General features: G+C 37.5%; 1 protein-coding gene across 2 annotated transcripts; it reads right to left on the bottom strand.

Moving 5' to 3' along the window:
* Positions 1–214: 214 nt before the first annotated feature.
* Il7r (interleukin 7 receptor) lies at positions 215–23,337 on the bottom strand. 2 transcript variants are annotated; one of them, XM_076856191.2, is made up of 8 exons: positions 23,220–23,337; positions 19,151–19,301; positions 10,726–10,883; positions 6,176–6,333; positions 4,288–4,456; positions 3,345–3,438; positions 2,211–2,286; positions 215–1,820 (listed from the first exon to the last, which is right to left on the bottom strand). In XM_076856191.2, the coding sequence occupies exons 1-8, from the start codon at positions 23,299–23,301 to the stop codon at positions 1,323–1,325; spliced, it is 1,386 nt and encodes a 461-aa protein (XP_076712306.2). In that variant the 5' UTR covers positions 23,302–23,337; the 3' UTR covers positions 215–1,322. The 2 variants fall into 2 exon arrangements, with proteins under 2 accessions (XP_076712306.2, XP_076712307.1); XM_076856192.1 differs by lacking the exons at positions 215–1,820; positions 3,345–3,438 and having other exon boundaries at positions 2,207–2,286.
* Between the last annotated feature and the right edge of the window lie 1,126 nt (positions 23,338–24,463).

The raw sequence follows: 24,463 nt of genomic DNA, 5'->3' as shown, positions 1-24,463 counted from the left end.
ATGTCCTTCACTTCCCTGGGCCACCTCTGCCTTGTGTGATTCCATAGACAGGGTCAGGGGCATGTGGGAGAGGGGTTTGCTGACATTGTTCAGCTTCCTTGACTTGTTTGAGCTGGTTGTGAGAAATTTATCCAGACCAAGAAAGGAAATGGAACGGATGTCAAATGTTCACATTCTGTTCTTCTCCATCCTCAGCAGGGGGGCCTCGTCTTGGCGACATCCAGAACTGAAGAACTGGGCACAATCTGGGCAGGGTCTACACAGAGAAGGGGGCCGTTCCCCAATCACTGGTAGAATGTCCTACTGCCCAGGGCCAGCAATAGGTTCTTGTGCCATCCTGGATAGTTGGAGGTGGGTGGGGCAGAAAGAGGCTCATGTCTTGACAGAGAACAATAGAAATTCTGGGTTTCAAGTCTATTCCTTCCTGAGCTCATTTTCAGAAAAACAAAATCCAATGGGCGTGGCAGTTTTTTTTTCTTGCCTTCTTCCCTTTGTTTTGACAGGAATGACAGCCATGATAGTTCACAGCTGTTCCCCACTGTCTTCCTCAGGGCCATTTACATGAAGGTGATCATGGGTCTAAGTTTGTCTGGATGGTCCCAGTTTATGCTTATTGTTCTGGAGTGATTATTTAATAATTTCCCCTTTCCCTTTCAAAAGTGACCCACGTTGGATAATAAATCATATAATCCCCCAGTTATTAGTGAGGTTCGCATTCAAGAACAGGGTAATCCCTAGTTAAGAGAAAGGATTGTGGCTCAGGAGGATTGCATCAGACCTTGGCTCCCTCCCCTGACCAAGTGGGCAACTTAGACAAATTACTTAAACCCTTCATTCTCAATTTTACCATTTATAAAAAAAGAGAATAATAAAAAAAAGTAATTGTACCCACCTCAGGATTATTGTGAGGATGAAGTGAGACAAGATGTGCAGGGCACCTAGTGCAGCATTGGATATATAGTAGCATAATAATCAACAATAATATAATATCTTTCCCTTCTTTCCTTCATGCCTCCTTCCCTTCTCCATCCTTTCCTTCATTCTTATTTTTTTCTTTCCTGTTTTTTCCCCTTAAATAGTTAATTCATTGGGTCATCGAAAACCTAATGACCAAATCAACATGTTAGAAGAAGAATGTTGTCGCCTCATGTTGAATGTTATGAATCATCTGGTCAAAGTGATGTCTCAAAATTCTGTGGATGATGTAGTGGAGTTAAATTAACTTTGTTCTCTTTGTGCTATAAGGAGGAGTAGAAATTCTTGACTCCCCCTCTCAGAAACCATTTTTAGGTGTAATGGGACAGACTTGGAGTTTTTACTCTTCATTGGTTTCGGTAAAAACTGGACATGGTGACATAAGCTTCTTCTTGATTTGGTCCTAGGGAAGTGAGGATGTGCTGCGCCTGAGCAATGGGGTTCAATGTCAAAATTTCTGATTGGAGAGGAAACGGTGGAGGCAGGGTGCTGTTTGTAGTTCCAGGGCTAAGAAGCAAGCCCTGGTATACAGGAGGCTCATTCTTGCCACCCTCCCTACAGTCTGGGGAACTGGAGGAGGGGAGTAATGGGGTGGCACATGCACCGACATTCCCAGCCAGGCATCTGAGGGATGAATCTCCTCTGAAAGTTTCTGGGGTAATGGCTGCAATCCTGGAGGGCTGGTTGGGACCATGCACATCCCCACTAAGGCCCTGCTGCTCAGACTCCTGTGGAGGAAGAGTATTCTGCAGAAAGCCTTCCACTTCATCTCTAGATTGAATTCCATCCACTTCATGAATCTGACAATCCAAAAAGTTTTCAGGATTGAAACTCACATTCAAATTCTGCACAGAAAAAGAGAGAGGCATTAGAATGGCACAGAGCGATGTGCCACCCAATGATTGATTGGTTCAGAGAAATCAATGTCTAAAGGACTTTTTGAAGAGTTTGCCAAATGTTCTTCGGTTGAACCTTTGATTCTCGAGATGCTGGGACACTTCAGGAATTGAAGTGACCACTTGTGGTGCCCCCTAGCTTGAGAACCTTACAAATTCAAGACATGTAGTTCATTTTGGTTTTCTACCTCCTGGGAGATACACCTAGGATCTTCGAAGGAAACCTCTGGGATGTGTTAAAGACCAAAAGTAGAGTTTCAGATATTATTTTCCCTAGAAAATCATTCTTGACCAAAGAAGCACCAGCAGAATGCTTCTTTGAGCACCAAAAGCACTTACCTTTTTTGGTTTCTTACACAGTTGTTCCAGAGTCTTCTTATGATCAGGGAGAGTGGGCCATACAATAGGCTTAATCCTGCAATCAGAGGACACTGATATATGAAATGAATGGCAGAGGGAGAAGACACAATAGGCCTTTCTATTTATTCTGAGCCAGGAATCAGAAAAGTAGTTTTATAATTATGCTGTACTTATTGAGTACCATGGACAGAGTATTAAACTCTGTGAACAGGACATGACCATGAAAGACCTCTGGAAAAGAGCCCTAGAAGGGAGGAATCATGAGGCTAACAATGAGGTAGCAGTTTCAATGTAGTTATAGGAATGAAATTTGACCTGATCATTTATTCCCAATATAGATGTTGCCATCTTATTCCATTTCTTTACTAGCAGTAATTTCTTTTCCCTAAATTTTGTGGAAGTGGGGATATATTCTCAGTTACTTTGGGAAATTGCTTTAAAGTAAAGCTTTTCAAATCAGAATATTTGTAATGCCAGGATATGTGCTCCTAAATTGAAAATGTCTTCCTAGAACATTAAGTAAGAACTCAAGCATATTTAAAAAAATCATTTTTATGATGAAACAACCATGGCTCTTTCTTTTTTTAAAATATTTTTTTTTAGTTGTAGATGGACACAATATTTTAATTTATTTATTTATTTTTGTTTTTATGTGGTGCTGGGGATTGAACCCAGTGCCTCCCACATGCTAGGCAAGCGCTCTACCACTGAGCCATAACCCCAGCCCGCATACCATGGCTCTTTCATAAGGCAGAATATAAAAATCTCATGAATTTGTGTGTGGAAAGTAAGGGCCACAAATATTCTGCATTGCCAGGGTTGATGGCTTCAATGCTCCTTAGGAGACCTTGGAGGAAAAGGTTGGGAAACACTGGTTAAAGAATTCTTATTTTGGGAAGAGAGTTTACCTTATGATTATTTATGTATTTTTGCCTTTTAGGAAATCAACCGTGGAAATTTACTATCACCTATAAATGGGAGAGGATACTGGGTGTTATGATTTCTGAAGTTTCTGCTTCCCCTCTGCCTCTTTTCTCAATAATAGGTGGCACTCAAGCTCTGATTGTTTAGGATCCCACATAATCACCCTCTTGATTAGTTAAAGAAAGTTACCTTTTCTCCCATAATACACAGGCTAAGATGACCAACAGAGCCACTGAGATAAAACTCACAATGCTGATAATCAGTAAAACAGGATTCATTTCCCCTGTAACACAAGGATAAATAAGGGTTAGTATTCAGTAAGCATGCATTGGGATAGACTTTCAGGATGGTTTGAGTTTATTTAGTAGTGCAGGATTATTTATTATTTTTTGGTAATTGGTTCTTTAGTAAATAAATTGATGTGCCAGGTTTATGTGGCACAGACTTGGATGACCAGGGCAAGAACATGAGCCACTTGAAATATAAAAGTGATTGAGCATCAAAGGTACCACCACTCTTTGCCTGATGCCCACCATCAAGAGGAAGAAGACAAAGCAGAGAGTGATGAGATGAATGTTCACCCTGCAGGTGCAACAAGTTCCAGAGTGAGGATGAGGGCTGGTTTAGGAGAATACCTCCCCCAACCTCCTAAATGGAAGGTCTATGTTGGTGCTTCAACCACCTTCCTGAGTCATGTTCTCTGGCTCTTCTGGTCATTATTATCACCTATATCCCAAGGACATTCTTAAAAGGAGAAGTGAGACAGCTTAACTGTCCTGCCTACCTGCCTTAGAGAAAGTTTTTCCTAGAGGGATCTTGGAGAGACCAGCCATTGAAATCCTAGCCAAAAGTGATAAATGGGAGGTGGTAAGTAGGGATTTTGTTGAGAAATATCAGGAGCTCTCACAAACATCTGAGGCAGTAGCATCAACACATGCTGTCTCAGTTTTGAGCTACTAAAGACACAGTTCCCTTGTTCCCTTATTCTTCATAGAAGGGGCAAAAAAGGGAAAGGATACCCTCCAGGGGGAGTCCTAAGGTGTTATCTGCAGCAACTCCATCTCACTTTCTCTCCCACACTTCGACACACAAAGCATTGTAGGGGACAAGGACTTCCTATAGCCATCCTCACCTGCATGGTTGACTGCTGGAGTTCTGAAGTGGGAACTTGGACTCCATTCACTCCAGATGCCTTCATAATATTCACTATACGGGATGGATCGGACTTTAACCTCATACATTGCATCAGGTTGCAGTTTTCTCTGCAGGAGGGTCAGCTTTGTGTTGGATAAATTCACATGCTAAGGAGAAAAATGTGCCAATATATTTTTAGGATGGAAAATGAAGTGTTGCCTAGATCTTTCAAATCACTTCAAGTTCAACTCCTTGAGTCACAAAGCACCCTCTTGAAGTTCTCTCATATTTGCAGACTAAGGAGCTTAAATACATAGAGGGCTCAGCAGCAGAATTAGGGACAGAGACTGTGAGCTCATAAATGATGCATGAGCGGCCAAAGAGAACAGTGATGGAATAGGTCTTTATACAGGTGCTAATATCTCCAAGCTTGGGAAGAGGTAGGTCTTTCCCAGGCTCCCAGTTCCTCCTCACAATTCAGTATCTTCTTTTTCTTTCTTTCTCCTTTCATGTGGCAAGGGGAGCGGACAGCATAGTTTAGTGAGCAAGATAATTTCCTTCCAGAAAGATGATTTTACATCTTGAATAGCAAAACAGAGGCAATTGTCTCCCCAAACACTGTGTATTATCCTTAAGCAAGGAAAAATAAAGGAAAAGAAAAACTTGATTGAAAATCATATTGCATTGTTATTTACATTTACATATGTTGGATTAGTTTTTGTATATTTACTAAATTTACATATTTCTTATATATGCAATTTTTTCAAATTTTTTATTCATTGTTCTATGGTGATATTTGTCTCTTAATGATTTATAAGAGCTCTTTATATAGATTTTAGTGATCCATCAGCTGTAGATGTGGCAATATAATCCTAATTTTTAAATTGCCTTATAATTTTTATTATTGTGTGTTTACATAGATAAGTGTATGATGGAGGGTAGACTTCTGATTTATTTTTTTCCCCAGACAGCAAACTGATAGTCTTGGAAGCATTATTCAAATTTTTCCTTTCTCCACAATATTTGTTTTCCATTTGTGCAATTTTTAGATGAATAATAGAAAACAGTAGGATTAATGTCATTCAATCTCTCTCCATGTGTGTATGGGGTGAATAAAAGAAGGGAGCCAGTGTTTGGGGCAGGGAGTATGTTTGTGCAATGTTATTTGCATACTTCAAACAAACAAGGGTGGTCCTGGCCTGAGCAAGGAGGGCAGTGGCAGTAAGTAGGCATTCTTTCAGTCCCCAGAAACAGAAGGCAGCCTTAGGTAGTGGTTAAAGATGAACCTGATACCTGGAATCTTCTACATTTCTTCCACTTCCTTACAATATAGCCAGATAGTCCAACCTCAGAAAACCAGGAAGAAAGAGACTAAAAAACCATCCAGATAATAAAGAATAAATATCAAGTTCAATGACTAAGACCTCAGACTTGAAAATAAAAAGAAAACAGAGATGAATCTGCCCTTCTTCTCCTTACCTCTTCATGCTCCCCAAAATGCTCAAATCAAATTGTGGCCACATCTTCTTGCTAACTATTCAAAGAGTGTTTTGCCTAAGAGTGTGGTACTAGGCATGACACTTTTTGAGGGCTTTGCATTGTGAGGATCCTTTGATCTCCATTTATGTGGCTATCTAACTGAGTTAGAAACGTTATAAAGACAAAAAATAGAGTAAGGCGGGGGGAATTAGAGCAAGAGAAGGACAGGCTGGGAAAGATACATGCATATGGGGCCCGAAGCTGGCACAATATTGGGAGCTTCTTTTAGTAAAGGGTATATTCTGAAAACAAAATTATTAAGACTTCCTAGAGCAAATGTACTTCTGCGACAATAACTTATATAACATTTAGAAGTTTTTACTATGAAGCATGATTGATCTACATACCATCCAATCCTTTTTATCTTTTTCCTGGCAGTAGGCTATGTCATGCATTAATTGTTTTACATACTTCTTCTTCAAGTGTGATGTATGAAAAGTCACCACAAAGTCATTGGCTTCCTCACGATAGGTGACTTTTATGTCAAAAGGAGCTTCTGGTTTAACTGGGAAGGGACAAAAGAAATGAAGTATGTCTAGTATACTCATCAAGGAAAAAAGGATTTTATATATATATATAATGTATGTATATAAAACCAGGGATTGATCCCAGGAGAACTATACCATGGAGCCACATCCCCAGCACTTTTTATTTTTTATTTTGAGACAGAGTCTCACTAAGTTGCTTAGGGCCTCTTTATGCTGCTGAGACTGGCCTTGAACTTCCATCATCCTGCCTTAGCCTCCTCAGATGCTGTTTTTCAAGTGTGCACCATCACATCCAGCCATGATCCTATGAAATATCCACCTACACTGAAAATCATTCTGACCATATGTGGCTCAGTAAGCAGTTAACAAATTAAAGCCATCACTTCTTTTTCCTGGGCTCAAGTCCAGAATCTGTCTCCCAGCTACCCTTGTAGCAGGGTGTGACCTGAATGATGAGTGAAAGTGACTGCACCAACTCCAACCCTGGTACAAAAACTCTCTCACCCTCCCCTGTGTGATTCCTGAGTGCACTCCTCTTCCTTCATTTGCATGTGTATGTTCAATGATGTAACTACAGGATGTGGGAAGCCCTAATTATTGCTTAAAGGAACACTCTTCACAAGTTAGGAATCTAATTTTGCCTTCGATGTGAGTAAGCAATAGACTTAGGGGGTCAAATATCATATGTTTAGGGTCTTATCTGTTACATCTAGTGCAAATTTCATAACAAAATGTATTTTCTTTACCTTTGGAATATCAGAGAAGGTATTACTAAATATCCTCAAGCAAGAAGTCTCAAGGCTCTGAGTTTTAATTCTTCCAGTAAGACTAGGAGATGGCTGGGACCTTGCACCTCATCTTGGCTACACAGAGTGAGGTATCTGCATGCTGGGCCTTGCTTGTAACTTCAGAGTGGCCTCAGAAGCTCTTCTTTGTCAACCTCAGCTGCATTAACTCTGAGCTCCTCTTGGGCCTCTTCCTTTGGCCTGCCTGCCTCACACAGTGGGAGACAGAATGCTGTCACTTATTCAGTGTAAGTTTAGCTGCTGGAGGCAGATAGGGATGATTTCAGGTAGAACAGGTCCAGAGAAAGGTATTGGTTTCCCAGGAAAGCATCAGCATTGGACCTCCTCCTCATCTTTGATGTGAGACTGCTGTGACTTGGTTTCTCCTTTATCAGAGTCAGATGCTGTTTTTCAAGTGAAAATTTCAGGGAATTCAGCTTTCTGAGGATGGGGCTACTACTCCTGCATGAATGACCTGATCCTCTTGTTATTGAGAGGGAGTGTAGACTCCTTTGGAGCTCTCTGAGCCAGTCTTGATAAGCCAGGCTCCTGCCCAATCAAGTAAACACTTGTGGTGGAGTTTGCCCAGATATTCTACTAACTTGTGGTACTGGGGTGACATTGCCTTAGAGGTACTGAAAAACAAATGGCTTCTTCTTTACCCTGGGGACTTTGTATAAGGGGTACTTTATATTTAATCCTCATCTATACTGTGTAAAGCAAAGATGACCTAGAAAGGGTCAGGAGGAAAGAAAGTGTGTGCAGAGAAACAGCCCCACAGAGGATCCCTGTGACCCTCTTACACCTGCCTTCATTCACATTCTCAGCAAATGCTTCTGAGACTAAGGCCCTGCTGGTCACTGTCCCCCAAGGACTCTGAACAATACTGGAGCAGCTCAGGGAAGAACAGAGGAATATTGATTGCACAGCTACTAGGTGCTGAGGGACTTGCCTATGCTGTCTTCAAACATTAGCTGCTTAGCACCCCTGTACTTATGGGGAAACTGAACATCAGGGAGACTAATTAAGTTCTGCCCCCTTTGAGTGGTTGAATAAGATGTAAGTCCAGTTCTGTCTGCTTCCTAGGCTCACTCTTCCTTCAGCTTTGTTTCTCATTGTGTGATCTCACTCTGCCTTGTCCAGAGCTCTCCAGACAGCTTTATCTTTAGCCAAAATGGATCTATAGCCAAAGGAGGAAAAGGTGTTCATTCCTGAAGCAACATCTAAAAAATTAAGATATTCTTGTACAACCTGAACATGTCAATCTATGCTGCCAAGCACAGTGGGAGGCAGAATGCTGTCACTTATTCAGTGTGGGACACCTAAAGGAAAGGATGTAAGAGAGGCAGCTGGTGGTTACAGAGGTGCTTTGGCTCTGGGGCATAATTAGGAGCATTCAGTTTAAATTCAGTTAAACTGAAATGTCACATAGGAACTAGGAGAAGAAGTAAGTCTGCAGGATTTTCCCTCCTGCTTGCCCAGGAGCACTTTCCAAAGCCCCAAGAAAGACACATCTTTCCTTTCTCAGGACCCTGTGTCATCAGCTGTGTACCCACCATACTTCCCATTCCTCCTCAGATGAGAATTGTCAGGTGTGCAGTCTGCTGTTGGGGCTGTGCTGAATGTGGCACTCTTTGGCATTGAGCACATGAGATTTGGATCTGAATGTGGGTGTGCTGTGAGCCTTTATGTGCATGCAGGGACTTGGGTGCTGACATGGCTTTGTATAAGAATGAGCTCTCCCCTGGTGTTGAGCCCTGTGTCAGAAGACCAAGAATCTCTGTCTTCTCTATCCACTCTCAAAGATGGTAATTCACATTTGGAATGTAAATGGTGAGCCTTTAAATATGGCGCCATTGTGCATTGCACCAAGTGAATATCCATCCATTTGAGTCTGGTCTCCAAATGACCAAAACCCAGCTGGTTTATGCCTAACTCAGAGATGTCCTGTTGGTATCCTCACCTTAGAGAGTGCTCACACTGGTGTGGCCAGTGTTACTGTCTGGACAACAGCACAACCATCTACTAATGTTTCCTTTTCACTGTATTTACTCCCACCCCCAAGATAATTGCTCACACATGGACATCTGCTTTTAGTGTTTATTTTCCACCTGACTGAAACAAATCTGAGCTAGGCTTGTCACTCTTTCTTATCTCTAAGGAGCACTGCTTTCTTACCACTGATTTGCCTTTTGCTGGTGAAAGGTGTCTGAGAAGAGGGAAATAAAGAACTATAGCATTTAAATTCTCTTTCTCTTCAATAATTTTAAACATTTTTACCCATACATATGTTTTTTAGCCAATATAGATGTGTGTGTGTATATATATACACACATTTATATATATATAAATATATACACATATATACATATATTTATATATCAGTTAATTTTCCACTGCACCAATTCAAATTGCAACTTTACTCAAATCATTCATTTTTAGCAAAATGTAATATATATATATATATATATATATATATATATATATATATATATATTCTATGTCAAATCAGATTTGCCTTGCTTCCCTCCTCATTAAGTCTTTTATGAAGTTGTGATATTTCTCACATCACTTTGACTAGGTGATCAAATACCAAGTAAAACTGTCTTTTAAAAGACCTGATTTGAGTGATGCAGATTACCTTCCATAATGTGATAGGGATCATTCAATCAGTAGAAGGCCTTAAGAACAAACAAGGAAGTTTCTTGAAAAAGGAGCAAATTTTTTTCAAGAAAACAATATTGAAGAAAATCTGCTTGAGTTTTATGCCCTGCAGAATTTTTACTCAATTCTGTAACATCTGCCCTTTATATGATTTCACAGTCTTCTGGTTTAGCCTTCAGATTTTCAAACTTACCATCTTCCACAATCACATACGCCAACTTCTTAAAATTAATCTGTCTCCTATCATCCAATCCTCTATCTATCTATCAATCCATCCATCTATTTATCTATCTCCTTATTTATTCCCTTCCATTGGCGAACTATACTAATATTGAATATATATTTACTTTTAAAAATACATGTATAATTAACAAAACACACTAAGAATATGAAATGAATATAGGGATAATAAGAGAAGGAAGTCAGGAGAAAACAAGATGAAGAAGGGAAGGACATATGTGGATGAAAAACAGGAGGTTCAGCTACAGTTAGATGCAACATATTTTTTTTTTTTTTAAGAGTGAGTGAGAGACAGAGAGAGAGAAGGAGTGAGAGAGAATTTTTTAATATTTATTTTTTAGTTTTCGGCGGGCACAACATCTTTGTTTGTATGTGGTGCTGAGGATCGAACCCGGGCCGCACGCATGCCAGTTGAGCGCGCTACCACTTGAGCCACATCCCCAGGCCCTAGATGCAACATATTGATTTACTCTTCCCTCAGTCTTTGGGAATTAAACACCCTTTCATGGCTCAGCTTGAAGATCCACCGAATTCTCAAATAGAAGTAATTTGTATAAGTGTCAAATTTTTCATTTATTTAAAAAATTGCCTTAAAGAATTTGATATTGTCTATTATAAATTGTCTCCACAATTGCCCTACTTTAAACACACAGGAGGATCAAACCAGTTTCTACAGGTATCCCACTAAGGACAACCATATTCCCTTATACAGCTGCTTACCTATTTTGACTATATTCACTTCTTGGCAAGTTAAATTCTTTCCTCCAAGCTTCACACATATACTGCTGTTTCCGATAAGTAAAAAATTTTTTGTCTTGACAAAGTATTTGTCTTGTAGTTTATTCAAATTGAGGCAACTTACCCCCAGAAGGGAATCACTGTGGAAACAAAAAGGCAATCTGTTTTAATTTAGCTAGGAATTGTGTATCAAAGAGAATAATATTATAGGTATGTTTCAGCTTCCCTGTCCATAGGAATGTGGGTGGGTGAGTGCACACTCAAGAGAGAAAAAGAATGAACTAAAATGAGGTGGATTTCCTGCAGCCCTTATTCTCAATGATTTACTTAGACATTAGATGAGGATGTACCTGAAATACTTCAATCAGGCTCAAGGAAGGTAAAGAAAATTCCTATATTTTTTGAAAGACACACACTTTGTTGAGACAGGAATGAAAATACTTTTTTTTTTTTTTTTGATGTCCTCCAGAAATAATGGAAGTAATGGCTGAGAAACATTGACCAAGTGAGCGAACACAGGGGAAGTTAAAGGAAATTCTACAACAGTCTCAAGAGTTATATACGTAAAACCACATACACTTAATGGTTAACTGAAGTGACTTTTGTAGGTAATTTTGTTGATAAAGCCCTAAACAAAACAGATCAAGAACAAAAAAAAAAAAAAAAAAACAAAGATATAAATGACCAATATCTGGAATGAACAGGAGCAATCACAATAGGCTGTGAATTATAAAAAAGAAATTTTAAAATTTATGTCAATACCTGTAATAACTTTGGTATAGTAAAAATTCTTATAGATACAAGCGTAAAACTGACCCACATATAAACTAATCTGAATAGTTCTAGTTTTTAAAATAAATTATGCTCATTACCAATAAACTTCCCTACTAAAAAAACGCCTATGCTTTGTTTGTAGGTAGATCAAGTATATGAGAAAGAAATAGTGCCAGCGTTTCAAATATTTTTCCAGGAAATAGAGTTGTTCTTCTTGTCTGTTAAAAGTAAGCAAATTGTAGAAACAATTTACAACAGACAACAGAAAATTGTCTAAGGCAATTTTAAAAATTTCCTTTTTTTTAGTTGCCAACGGACCTTTATTTAATTAATTTGTTTATAGGTAATTTATTTATAGGTATGTTTCAGCTTCAGTTTATAGGTATATCATGCTGAGAATCAAACCCAGGGCCTCACACATGCTAAATGCTCTACCACTGAGCTACAACCCCAGTCCTGTTTAAGGCAATTTTTAAAAATCAACTTATTTTATAAAGATAGCTTAACCATGGTATCAAAACCTGTCAAAAATATTAAACAAAAAAGAAATCTATAGAGAAATATACCTTAAAAATGTATGCAAAATTCCTCAAGAAAATATTAACATATTGATGTTAACAAATTATGGCCAAGTAAGGGTGAGTCCCAGGAAACCAAAATAGGTTCAATATTCACAGAGAATCAATAGTATAGCTTGCCGTATTAACAGAGCAAAAGACATAAATAGTCTGTTCATCTTCAACAGATGAAGAAAATATATTTGAAAAAATTATACATCCATTCATAACAAAACTCTTAGCCACCAAGGAATTGAAGGTCACTTCCTCAATTGTAAGGGCATTTACTAAAAAAAAAAAAAAACAAACAAAAAAACCCAAAAAAAACCCAAAAACTATAGTTCGAAGGTCACTTCCTAAAAAAAACTAAAGTTCAAAGGGCATTTACAAAAACAAAATCTATAGTTCATAGCATGGAGAAATTGTGAACATTAATTATTTTCCTTATATCAGGACCAGAGATAAGGAAACTCACTCTTTCTTTCTTTCTTTTTTTCTTTTTTCCTTTTTTTTTTCGGGGGGTGGGGTGGGGGTTTGGTACTGGGAATAGAACTTTGGACTCAGGGGCACTCTACCACTGAGCCACATCCCCAGCCCTATTTTGTAATTTATTTAGAAACAGGGTCTCATTGAGTTGTTTAGTTCCTCACTTTTGCTGAGGCTGGCTTTGAACTCTCAATCCTCCTGCCACAGCCGCCCTAGCCACAGGGATTACAGGCATGTTCCACCATGACTGGCCCTTTCTACATTTCTATTTAATAGTAGAACTTATGAACTGGGTTTGAGCCGGTTCATAAGACTAGAGAACTAAACAAAAAGAATCCTGATTAAAAAGAAAAAAAAAACTTCTTTAATTTGCAAAAAGCATATTTGTTCACATTTAAAACTATAAACTACCTCCAATATACCTATAGGAACTAATAAATTCATCAAGGTCATTAGACAAAAATTGATTCTATTTCTGTAGGTTAGAATGAAATATTGGAAAATGAAGTTCAAGGTAACAGTTCCATTTATAATAGCAATGAAAACATAAAATACTTAGGAAAAAAGTTATAAAAGTTGTTCAAGGTTTTGCATGGGAATACAAAACATGACTGAGAAATATTACAGGAAACATAATAAATGGAGAGGTATGCTGATGGGTTAGTAAATTCAAAACTGATAAAATAGAATTTTCCCTAAATTGGTTTATATGGTAGTAATTCAAATCTTAGAAAGAAATTTAAAATATTAATAAGATGATTCTAAAACTTATGTGGAAACACCAGAATCTAGAATAGCCAAAGTAAAACTGAAAACAAAATAGAACAAATATGGATGATTCAGAGCACTTCATTCAAACTTACTAAAAAAATCTGTGGTAATCAGAAAAATGTATTACTGATACAAAGGCAGATAAATTGATCAATAGAAAGAACAGAGAGTTTAAAATAGAATCCTACACTCAAGTATAAGGTTTACTGATCTTAAATACAGAAACCCAACAAATTTAGTGGGAGAAGGGAAAATCTTTTCAGAAAATTGCCCTGAAATAACCAAGTAAATTTATGGAAAATATGAACCTTACTTCTACACAATTATATAAAAATGATACATCTACAGGTGAAGGCTAAAACTGAGAAATATTTAGAAGAAAACCAAAGAAAATAACTTTCCAATTTTGGGAGTAGTGAGGACAGAAAAAGCATTAAACAGAAAAGAGAAAGATATTATAAACTTCATCAAAATAAAGAGCTTTTGCTTACTAAAACACACAATTGAAAATAATAAGGGTGGGGTGGGGAACACCTGTAATCATAGTGACATAGGAGGCTGACAGGTGGGTCACATGGTTCAGGTCAGCCTGGTAACAGAGTGAGATCTTGTCTCAAAAAAAATAAAAAAAATAAAAAAAAATAAAAGGAAAGAAAGAAAGAAAGAAAAGGTCTGAGGATGTAGTTAAGTGATAAAGAATTCCTGGGTTCAATTGCCAGTAACCACACACACAAGAAAGAAAAAAAAAAAAAAATGAAACAACAAGCTTCAAGCTAGCAGAAAACAGTTGCAATTCATATATCTGACAAAAGAATTATACCCAGAATATACAGACAAAAGAAAGAATGGTAACAATGAGACATTATAGATATATTAATTAGCTTAATAGTGGTGATTATTTCACAATAGATATGTGTACCAAAAATCAACTTATATACTTCAAGATCCTAAATCTGTAGCAGGTTTCTGGAATTTTAAGAATTTAGGAAGAATCCAAAATGGTATTCTTAGCTCACTGCCACTTTTAAGAGAATAAGATCCATGGGCAATGGGCAACAAAGGACAACCATATGACTGTCTTGTGAGGCTGAGCAAACTTTTAGTGGGTCTGAACTCCTGAAGCTGGAAGTTGCCCCATAGAGATGTTTAAAGTAGGCAAATTGTGGAAACAATTTACACAGACAACATAAAAGTGTCTAAGGCAATTTTGAAAATTTCTTTTTTTAGTTGCCAATGGATATTTATTTACTTATTTGTCATGCTGAGAGTTAAACCCAGGACCTAATGGGTTATTTATTTATTTATTAATTTATTTATATATCATGCTGAGAATCAAACCCAGGGCCTTACTGGTAAAGTAATGAGAGAAGGACCTTATACTTGAGCATAGGATTCTATTTTAAACTCTCTGTTCTTCCTCTTGATCAATTTATCTGTCTTTGTGTCAGTAGCACATTGTTCTGATTACCACAGATTTTTTTAGTAAGTTTGAATGATGTGCTCTGAATCATCCATATTTGTTCTATTTTGTTTTCAGTTTTACTTTGGAAGGAAAGTCCTGCTGAGAGGTAAAATAAACCCAGCAGATTAGAAGAGGCAGTGTGTTTAGTGATGTTGACCTTCAATTCAGGTGATTGAAGAAAATAGTTTCTCTGTGAGTAGTCCTCCTCAATGCAGTCCAGTCTAACTCAATAGAAACAATTTACTTGGCAAAATTTTTTGGGAGGTACTGGGGATTGAGCCCCAGGAAATATACTACTGAGTTAATCCCCAGCCCTTTCATTTTCTAATTTAAGACAGGGTCTTCCTAAATTGCCTAGAGTCTCACTAAGTTGCTGAGGCTGGTCTTGAACTTGTGATCCTCCTGCTTCAATCTCCTGTGTCTCTCACATTACAGGCATACACCACCATGTCCAGACTTAAAACAATTTACTTGATTGTTAAAGCAATTTACTTGACGTGTTGCTTGAGTTATGATCTAGAGTGATCTGACTGTGAAAATTATGCACACAGGAAAGAGTGAGGGTCCAAAGAAAAATGATTATAGAGTCTAATCTGGTAAAGTAAATGAGAGAAGGACTCCTACTTCAGGACTGAACTATGTTCTAATTCAGCACAATAACCACTGCCCCATATGTGGCTCTTCAACACTTGAAGTGTGGTTAGTTCAAATTACAATGAGATCTGAGTATAAACTATATACCAGATTTTGAATATTGAGTTTAAAAGAGAATGTAGAATATCTCACTAATATTTGTTCATATTGAATAAATGTTGAAACCACAGCATTTCAAATATACTGAGCTCAATAGAACATATTGTTAAAATTAATATTTTACCTATTTCCTTTTACTTTTTGTAAATGTGGCTACAAAAATGTTAAATTACTGATGTGGCTCACAGATTTCCACAGTGCATTATATTTCTGTTGAACAGAACTATTCTAGGGTATTTGGGGTAGGGTTGGAGGAAGAAAGAATATAACAAATACCAAAGTAGCCCTATAGACTGGTGAAATTGATGTTCTAGGGCCTTCCAAGGGAACATCAACCCTAATCCACTAGCAAAAATTTTCTTGTTCTGAAAGCAGGGAGAGACTTCTGGAGATCATGTGATCTGATTTTTTTCACCTCACCACCATAATTCTAAAACTCCTTTAAAATTGCATAGTTCAGTACAGGTGATGCATTTCTTCTGTTGATACTAACAGATATTTGCATGCAAATATTGAAAAAAGCAAATTAAAACCAAACCCAAACAAAAACCTGTTGCTTTCATTCCTCACAGGTCCCCAAAAGACAGAATCTAGCTCAAAAACATTAAGCAATTTTCAGAGTTAGTATAACTTATTTTGCAGATGTCTAAATTAACAATCCTTGACAGATATCAATAGTTAAACTTTAGATGATCAGGGTGTAGCCTGACACTGTGACAGTAATTGATGAGAACAAACAGTGATATATTTGAAGTGGTATTTGTAGGCAGTGTTTTGGAGTGATTATTGTGCGCTGAGAATCTGGAAATAAAGAAAAGTAAAATCACTTTCGGAGGGCAGACTGTGAAAATTATGCACACAGGAAAGTGTGGGGGTCCAAAGAAAAACTATTATGGAGTTTGGTCTGGTAAAGTCAGTGAGAGAAGGACTCCTACTTCAGGACTGAGGTTAAATCCCCCACTGACAAAAAAAAAAAAAAAAAAAAAAAAAAAAAAAAAAAAAAGAATTGCAAGGAGACATAAATAAATACCACTAGTCCTAAATCAATAAATTCTATGTCTATTTCTATGTGAACAACCTTTTAATCATACCTTTACTAAAAATAGAACCACACTCAAAGAATTAAGCACCACTTACAGACACCTGCCATGTGGCAGACACTCAGTCCCTATCCCCAGGCAAGAAAATTTTCATGAGAGAGCCCAAGTGACTCCTGTCACACAGCTAGTTCAGTGTTGCTGTTGGGATTCTGTCCTAGGCACCACTATCTAGAGCCTCTGCTTTCCCACTCAGTCACAGAGATCAGGCTAGAGTGACTAAAAACCTTTCCAGGATCTACCTGCTTCTTCATGCCAGTAAAAGTAGATATATATTGATTTACCACCCACAGGGCCTCTTAGTCCTTTAACTTCTACCCCAATACCAACTCCTGTAGGTTCTGAGCCCTGTATGAATCTTTAGATCTTTATGAGAGTTGCGTCTGTCAATGTGAACTAGTCAATTTTCATGCTGGTACTGAGGCACTGTGAGCTTGGTTAATCCAAGCCCATGCCTGAGATCAGATCACTGAAAAGTAAGTCAATCAGTTTCTCAGTCTAGGAAAGTAGTGGCCACACCCAGGGCAGGTGGTAGACCCATTGCCTTCTGAAAGATGGCACCTGGCATCTGCCAACAATTCCACAGGTATAAGAACATCAGCATGTACCATTGTCAGTAAATACCAATTTATTTTTAATAAATTATATTAACTGAAAAATGCTGCAAAAATAGTTTTATTGTGGAAAATAAACTTAGCTTAACTGGTAATACACCACTCTGTTTACCTGATTCTCAATGCCTGAACTTAACTTTAGAGGTGCACTAATCTATAGCTTCAGGTGTAGATACTTGTTAAAAAATTGGCTGCTCTCTTAGCACTACTTTATTTACTTAGGAGTTTGTATTATTTACTATTTCCCATTCATGTCTTAAGATAATCCCTTCCCAGCCTCAATACCTGAGTTCAACTGGAAAAGCCAAATGCAGGCTGTGGACAGGCAAAATCAAGAGACTTATTGAGGGCAGTGGGCAGGTTTGCTTAAGTGGGCAAGGAAGTGTTCAGACACTGAGTGAAAGTGGATAGGATGGTCAGCCTGGAGTGGTTAAGAGAAATAAAGGTGTTCACAGCAGTCCACCAAGTAACTGGTTGGAGCACTGAAAGTTAAACCTCTGTGGTAGAGTTTTGCCCATAAAAATGAGCATATCATTTGAATAAACAGTTTGGCTGTTTTAGCATAGTCTAGTTGTGGCACAGATTCTGGGCTTTGTAGGTTCTTACTCTCTCTGTAGAGTATTTTAGCAGTGAACTAATAAGAGCAGACTGAGAATACTGCAAGGTTTTCTAAGTCTGTGACCATATTTATCCAATGACTTCTTAAATAGATTCAGGAAGTACCCATAAATTAAAGTAAGATAAATTTCAGAGTTTATCTTGACTGTATACATGGTAAGAGATTGCCTCAAGTATGTATTTTTTTTTAATGCTGGGTTGTTTTTTTTAAACAAAAGTATTTTTTAATTAATGCAACATAATAATGCATAATAGTGTAGTTTGTCATTACAAATTTATATATGTACACAATATAATAATGTAATTTGGTCAGTTGAGTCTATACATTTAAAAACTCTCCATTACTACTGATGAATCTTGAATTACTTTCCTTACTAGGAAGCTAAAAATTAGGTCATGTGATATGAATTTGGAGACAGCCACAAGTCAGAATTTCACATTAGAGGTTTTTTTTTTTTGTTTGTTTGTTTTGTTTTGTTTTCTTTTCAAGTCACAGAGATAGTAACACTCAAACTTAGGAGATGACTTTTGCGGGAAGAAGAAGATTAAGTTCCCCGGGCTCCTGTCCTACTTTCGAACTGAAGCCTTTTGAATCCAAAAACCAAAGTTATTCCTGTGGATTTTGGCAACATTTACATTGAGTAAACCATCTGAAGTCAAACTGTGTCAAGAGGGTGAAAATTTTAAGTGTACATTCACAGAATTATGATTTAATTTCTAATCCATCACTCAAACTGGGTGATCACTCTGAAGGCTTTATGTGTTTTAGACTGTTTAATCACCCCCATCTTCCTATGAGATTGGTTACCTTAATTTTTTTGATGAGGAAACTGAGGCTTACATAAGTTTTGTAACTTGTTCCAGGTCAAAAAGTTAGTAAGCACTGGTATTGGGATTAGGAAGCAGGCAATTTCACTGCAGAAAGCAACTTGAAGATAGTAAACTGCTTCACATTGGGCAAAGAGATTTTTATTGAAGGCAATATTCTAGAGGAAGCAGGATTTAAGTTCTGGTGTGGAGTTTAGTGGAATATGGAATCTGCAAAATCCATAGCATCGTTTCCTGTTTTTTTGGAACCTGACATATGAACAGTAAGCACTGCTTTGCTTCACTCTATCAGGAAAGGAAGGCATTTGAGGAGACTTTTGGAAATTCCTTAGACTTTAATATTTGATGGCAAATGGTGAGACATTCTTTGTTTTTCAAGGAATGAAAAGAACCCATGGAAAGAGAGAGGGCTTTTCTTCTAAGCACTATAGAAACCAGGTTTCTCACCATATTTCAAAGTTCAAATTGGTGCTGTTGATGTCTGGGTTGTCAAAAGCACAGGTTAGCGAGTGCAGGGGTCCATCCACTTCCAACTGACTATAGCATGAGAATGACAATAAGAGTGAGTTGTCATCTGGCTCTGCATCTTCCACATCTCCTGAGGAGGGACAATTATGCAGCTGTTAATGAGGCCAATAAATGCATCCTCTTAATATTTGGCATGACCTTAATAAAATGACAGACTTTTGTGGGAGACATGAAGGAGTGATAAAAATTTTTCTAAGGAAGGAAATTCCAAAGGCAAAAACAAGATAAAAATTTTGAAACAGAAACAAAAATCCAATATGCCGAGTTTTCTATGAAAAAAAAAATTCCTTCCAATTAATGACTTCCAAATATTTCTAAATATTTCAATCATAGAATCAGTGTATCATAAAACTAGGATGCAGTGAACAGACTATTTCTTTTATTTTAACTAGTATATCTTATATTTGTTACATTGAAAAAGTTGTCAAAAAGAGGTACTATACTACCACCATTCATGTGTTTCCTAATCTAACCTTTGATTTTATTACTATCTTCCTTTATTTCCTCCCCAAAGTTTTTTTTTTCAAATGAAAAGATGAAGGCTATCTTATGGTTAGAAGTTCACTCTTTTAAAGGATTTCTTTTTCTTGCACCAAAAGGCATCCCAACTAAAGTTAGTATTGGCATCTGCACTGTGAGACAATTTAAGGCAATTTGTCTTAACCCACTGAACAAGGCAAACGTGACTAGAAAATTAGATCCTGTAACTGCTATGCCTATTGCCTTTTTTCTTACAGATTATTTTCTTATTCATAGTGTTTCTTGGAGATATTTGCAAAATTCTGGAAGAGAGTTGGGAACCAAAGGATTTTTTCTGTAGCTCCTTTTGGAAAGCACAATCTGACAGAGAGCTGATGTCCTAAGCTAGCTCTTGGACCCTAGGACTCAATAGACACTTTGTATGCATATTTCACAATATTTAATAGAAAAGTGAGGCTAGAGAACTCTACCACAAAATATACTCGCGCTAACACCTGAGGAAATCCAGAGTTATCAGAGCCATTCCCAGAGTGGCCAAGTGTGAGTGTATGACTCAGTTATTTTACTTTAATTGTGCTAGAAATTTGATGCCTCTATGGCTTTAAAATCTGTGCAGAGTCTACCAAAATCGAGCCTCGGTAGAGTGTGAGAGGTCACGGGCTGATCAAACTGTACCCTCTCTACTTAAATAACCCAGTAGCTCTGTGGGGAAAGTTAACCATCTGGCTATGAATGGACCAATCAGGTCTGTTCAGGCCAAGAGACCAGTCACCAACAGCCAGCTAGACAAGAGCTGTGGGTACTGCTCACCACCCCAGGCATATACCTTTCTGACCATCCTCAGAGTCTGTCCAGTTCACAATTCTAACAACAGCAAGGGCCCTAAGTCATTTCATCAGGCCATAGTCCTCCTCCTGCTGACAGTGCTAAGCAGTGATGTGGTTCACCATTTAGGGCTTGCAGTCCAGACCACGATCATTTCTAATTTCACAGATGTCCATCTCCTTCCCTGAGAGCTGGCCCCTTTCTACATGAAATGGCTCTGGGTGGTTTGAACCTACTTTTATAGGCAGTTTTCACACTGTCTTGATCTTTTCTCTTTGGTCCTTCCACTATTTCTATACAATAGAACATATGTCACTGTTTGGATTCAGACATCCTGGGATCAGGTTAGTCCCTAATTTTTCAATATACAAGATAAGCCAGAGAGAGCATTCACTAGCAGGTGATAGGCACCAGTGAGGACTTCCACTGACCTCACACATCCAGTCTGGCAAAGTAGGTGTATCGTATAATGAACCCACAATATACAAATCACTGTGCTTACAGATTACAGTTTTTCCTTCACTTAAAGTGACTATGTTTTAAGACAGAACTCATTGGCTCTTTAATTGGGTGGGATTGCTTTGTAACCACCACCACCATCACAACAAAACATCTCCTTCAATGACTTGTAAAATTGCATGGTATTTGGCAGAGAGAATGTTCTTGATAGGAATTTTAAAATTCTTAGGTTAAAGCAGTATACATAAAAGCTAAAACTTTTGGTGTCATTGATGCACAGATGTGATTTTAACTCTGTCTAGTCTGTGTAGCTGTGGTCTCTGTCAGGTCACACAATCTCCCTTAGCCTCCCTGTACTGATATGTGGGCTTATGTTGTAGGAGTCACTGAACGTATCAGAACTCTGTAATCACTCATTAAGAGTTAATTGTGCCAGTGCCATATTTTTGGATAACAATAATTGGAATTCTGATTCTGAAAATATATATAAAACTTTTGGAAAATTCTTTTGAAAAAAACATGTAGTGGTGTTATCATTATGGTTTTGAAATTACACAGAACTTAATAGAAGGAATTAATCTAATGTTCTTTTAATGCTCAAATATTAATATTATTAATACTTAAATATTTAAGTATCTAAGGATATATATTAAAATTTTCTAAGCATTAAAAGTTAACTTTTTTGGACTATGTATTATTGGCAAGGTAGTGAAACTTGAAGACTTCTTCCTACTAAGTGGAAGTAGCTGATTAACAATTTAAATGGTTTGGACTTTTAAAAGTATCCTTTTGTATCTTGATCACCCTTGAGGTTGTCAGAAAACTAACTTGTCTTTCAAGAAAGAACAGCTAATTATTTTGTGAATTCTTTACATTTCAAAATGGCAAATATTTTGATATGATCATGTAGTTGGATGGTTACAGATCTAAAAAAAAATCTGAAATTAAGAAGTTGAAGTGAAAATTCAGCTTTAAGTTAGAGTTTTTATTTCTTTGTGAAAATGGATGGCAGCCAAGAAGAGATTTAAGGCTTGTACTTTAGACCACAATCATTTCTAATTTCATAGATATAGATGTAATAGTGGAATATACTGCATCAAAGTCTTCCTATAAATTCTTCATGTTTCCACAGTGTTCCTTGGACCTTGTGCAAACTCAAGGGAACATCCTGTGTAGGCTAATGATCATCCCTCATAACTGGTCATGCTGTGAAAATGTCACCCCTGTGACTATTCCCTTAATGAGAAAATGCAAGGGTTTTCCATCCTTGGCAATTACTAAGTAAATTGACTCAAAATAGCTAAACCAAGGAAGCATGACTAAGGAAACATGACCAGAAACATCTGAGTCATTAGGTTGATATGTTGATATTGTCTTTTTTAAAATACTTTTCCTTACAGAACATACTTTTTAAGTCTTAAAGTGAAAGAATTTAATTGGGAAAAAAAATTGGTGGCCCAAGTTCCTGGGTGTTCCCTGATATTGCTAGACAATTTCATCTATAGTTTTGTTGTCATTACAATGTATTTATTAAGAAGCCAGAATCTGTTTGTAGGTGTTGAGCACTTTTGGCATTCCAAAGAAAATTATTCCATATGATTAAATTATTGAACATGGAGGCAATTATGTGTATTTCAATGAGCCAACACACTCAGATCTGTATGTTATTCACTAAGAATCTAAATGAATCTGTCAAGCCAAAGTATTTCGAGGAAATGTTCCCACGTTTTTGGTTGACTACTACGTTCTAGACACTGAGGTATTGTTGATAAGCACTGGTCAATGCAGACAAAGCTATTGTCTCTGTATATTATATTTCAGGAAAGTTTATGCTTTGGGAAACTCTTAAAAAATAAAACCAAACAAATTCAGCTCAATATCCTGACAAATTAAAATCATCTAAGAGATATTTTAACAAGCCTTCTTGTAATACCTACAGCAGTGTTCTAGGAAGAGAGGCATCGCATCAATCAACATTTAAGATATATGTTTTGAGATTCAACACATTCCTTCTTAACAATTCTGAAGCCTTATATGCCATCCACAGTATCATCCCCACACTGGTGGCTAGAGCATACAACAAGTTCTTGAGCTCCATACCAACCCAGTGCCCAGTTCAGGTTTGTCAGGGAACTGAGTAACCTGAAGCATTCTCTAGAGATAATGAGAAATCCTTAAAAAAAAAAAAAAAAAAAAAAAAAAAGAAAAGTAAGAAATGACTCACCATTCTGTGCATAGCCACTTTCTCCAGAAACGGCTTGAAGTAAATAGAAAACCGTACCAAGAGCTGTACTTAGAATTGTCATTCTGAGAGACAGGAGAGGAGAGAGCTGAAGCGTGAGGCTGTGTGTACAAATGAATGAGAGAGAAAGAGGTTGAAGAGGTCCACAGCTCTATACTTACTTAACCACAGACAGGGGGAAGTATAAACACAGCATAAAAGAAGTCCAATGCTAGGAACAGGAAGTCTGAGTAAAAGTAGAGCTGCTGATAGCAGAGACAGAGGAAACAGAGAAAGAGAGGGAGGGCATTTCAAGTAACTGCACCTCTCTGGATTCCTTGCAGGCCCAGGCTCACTGTGCTTAGTTTAGAATAAGGTGGTAGGTTTCACAGCTACACTCAAGAGATCTAGACCTAAGTGATCCTCAGATAAAAGAATCACAATCCAAAAATCTAAACCCACAAATCTAATTAATCGATTATTTGAGGTGAGTTTTGATTTAAAGAATGATTCTGCACTTTATAATTTGTTGTGGTTTTATTTTGAAAGCCAACCTCTAGGTTTCCCAAGAATATGATTTTCTGTTTTGTTCTCTGTGTATCCCTAGTACTTATCCATATCTTGCCCCTTATACTAAGCATTCAATAATTATTAATTTAATGCAAATGTTGGTGAATTATGGCCTAACACCTGTTTTTGGCCCAACACCAAATTTGGCCTAATGTCTGTGTTTGTGAATAACATACCAAGATGGTGCAACACATTTGTGCAATGTCTATAGCTGATTTTCTGCCACAAGGGCTGAGTTGAGGAGACAAGACAAAAGACTCTATGATATAGTAAAATCTTTTCCATATGACTGTTTGTGGAAAGTCTGCCAGTCTCATTAAAAAGACAAAATTGTTACTTTCTTCGTGTATTTAAATGGGGTTCTATTTGTGAAAATCTGATTTCCACACTACATCTCAGGAATGTAGAGTACATATAGCCCATGCCAGTACCTATGTATACAGGGCAGCAGCCTAAGACAATGAGATAGCTCAGATTCTCCCAAAACTTGTATGTCAATCAAAATCATTCCCAGTTTGGCCTCATGGTTAAGGTGGTGGTATTTGTAAAGTCTGGCTCACTCCTTAGTAATTGTTGAATAGTTTTTTTAAGCCATTATCAAGTCAATTATCAGGACTACCGCCAGGCTGATAGTAGTCCTCTCTGTAACACACAGACTGTGACTCCTGGAAGACATA

Source organism: Callospermophilus lateralis, chromosome 5 (assembly GCF_048772815.1).
Source record: "Callospermophilus lateralis isolate mCalLat2 chromosome 5, mCalLat2.hap1, whole genome shotgun sequence".
Taxonomy (NCBI): domain Eukaryota; kingdom Metazoa; phylum Chordata; class Mammalia; order Rodentia; family Sciuridae; genus Callospermophilus; species Callospermophilus lateralis.
Note: the sequence above shows the minus strand (reverse complement) of the source record. Positions and strands in the feature narration are given on the sequence as shown.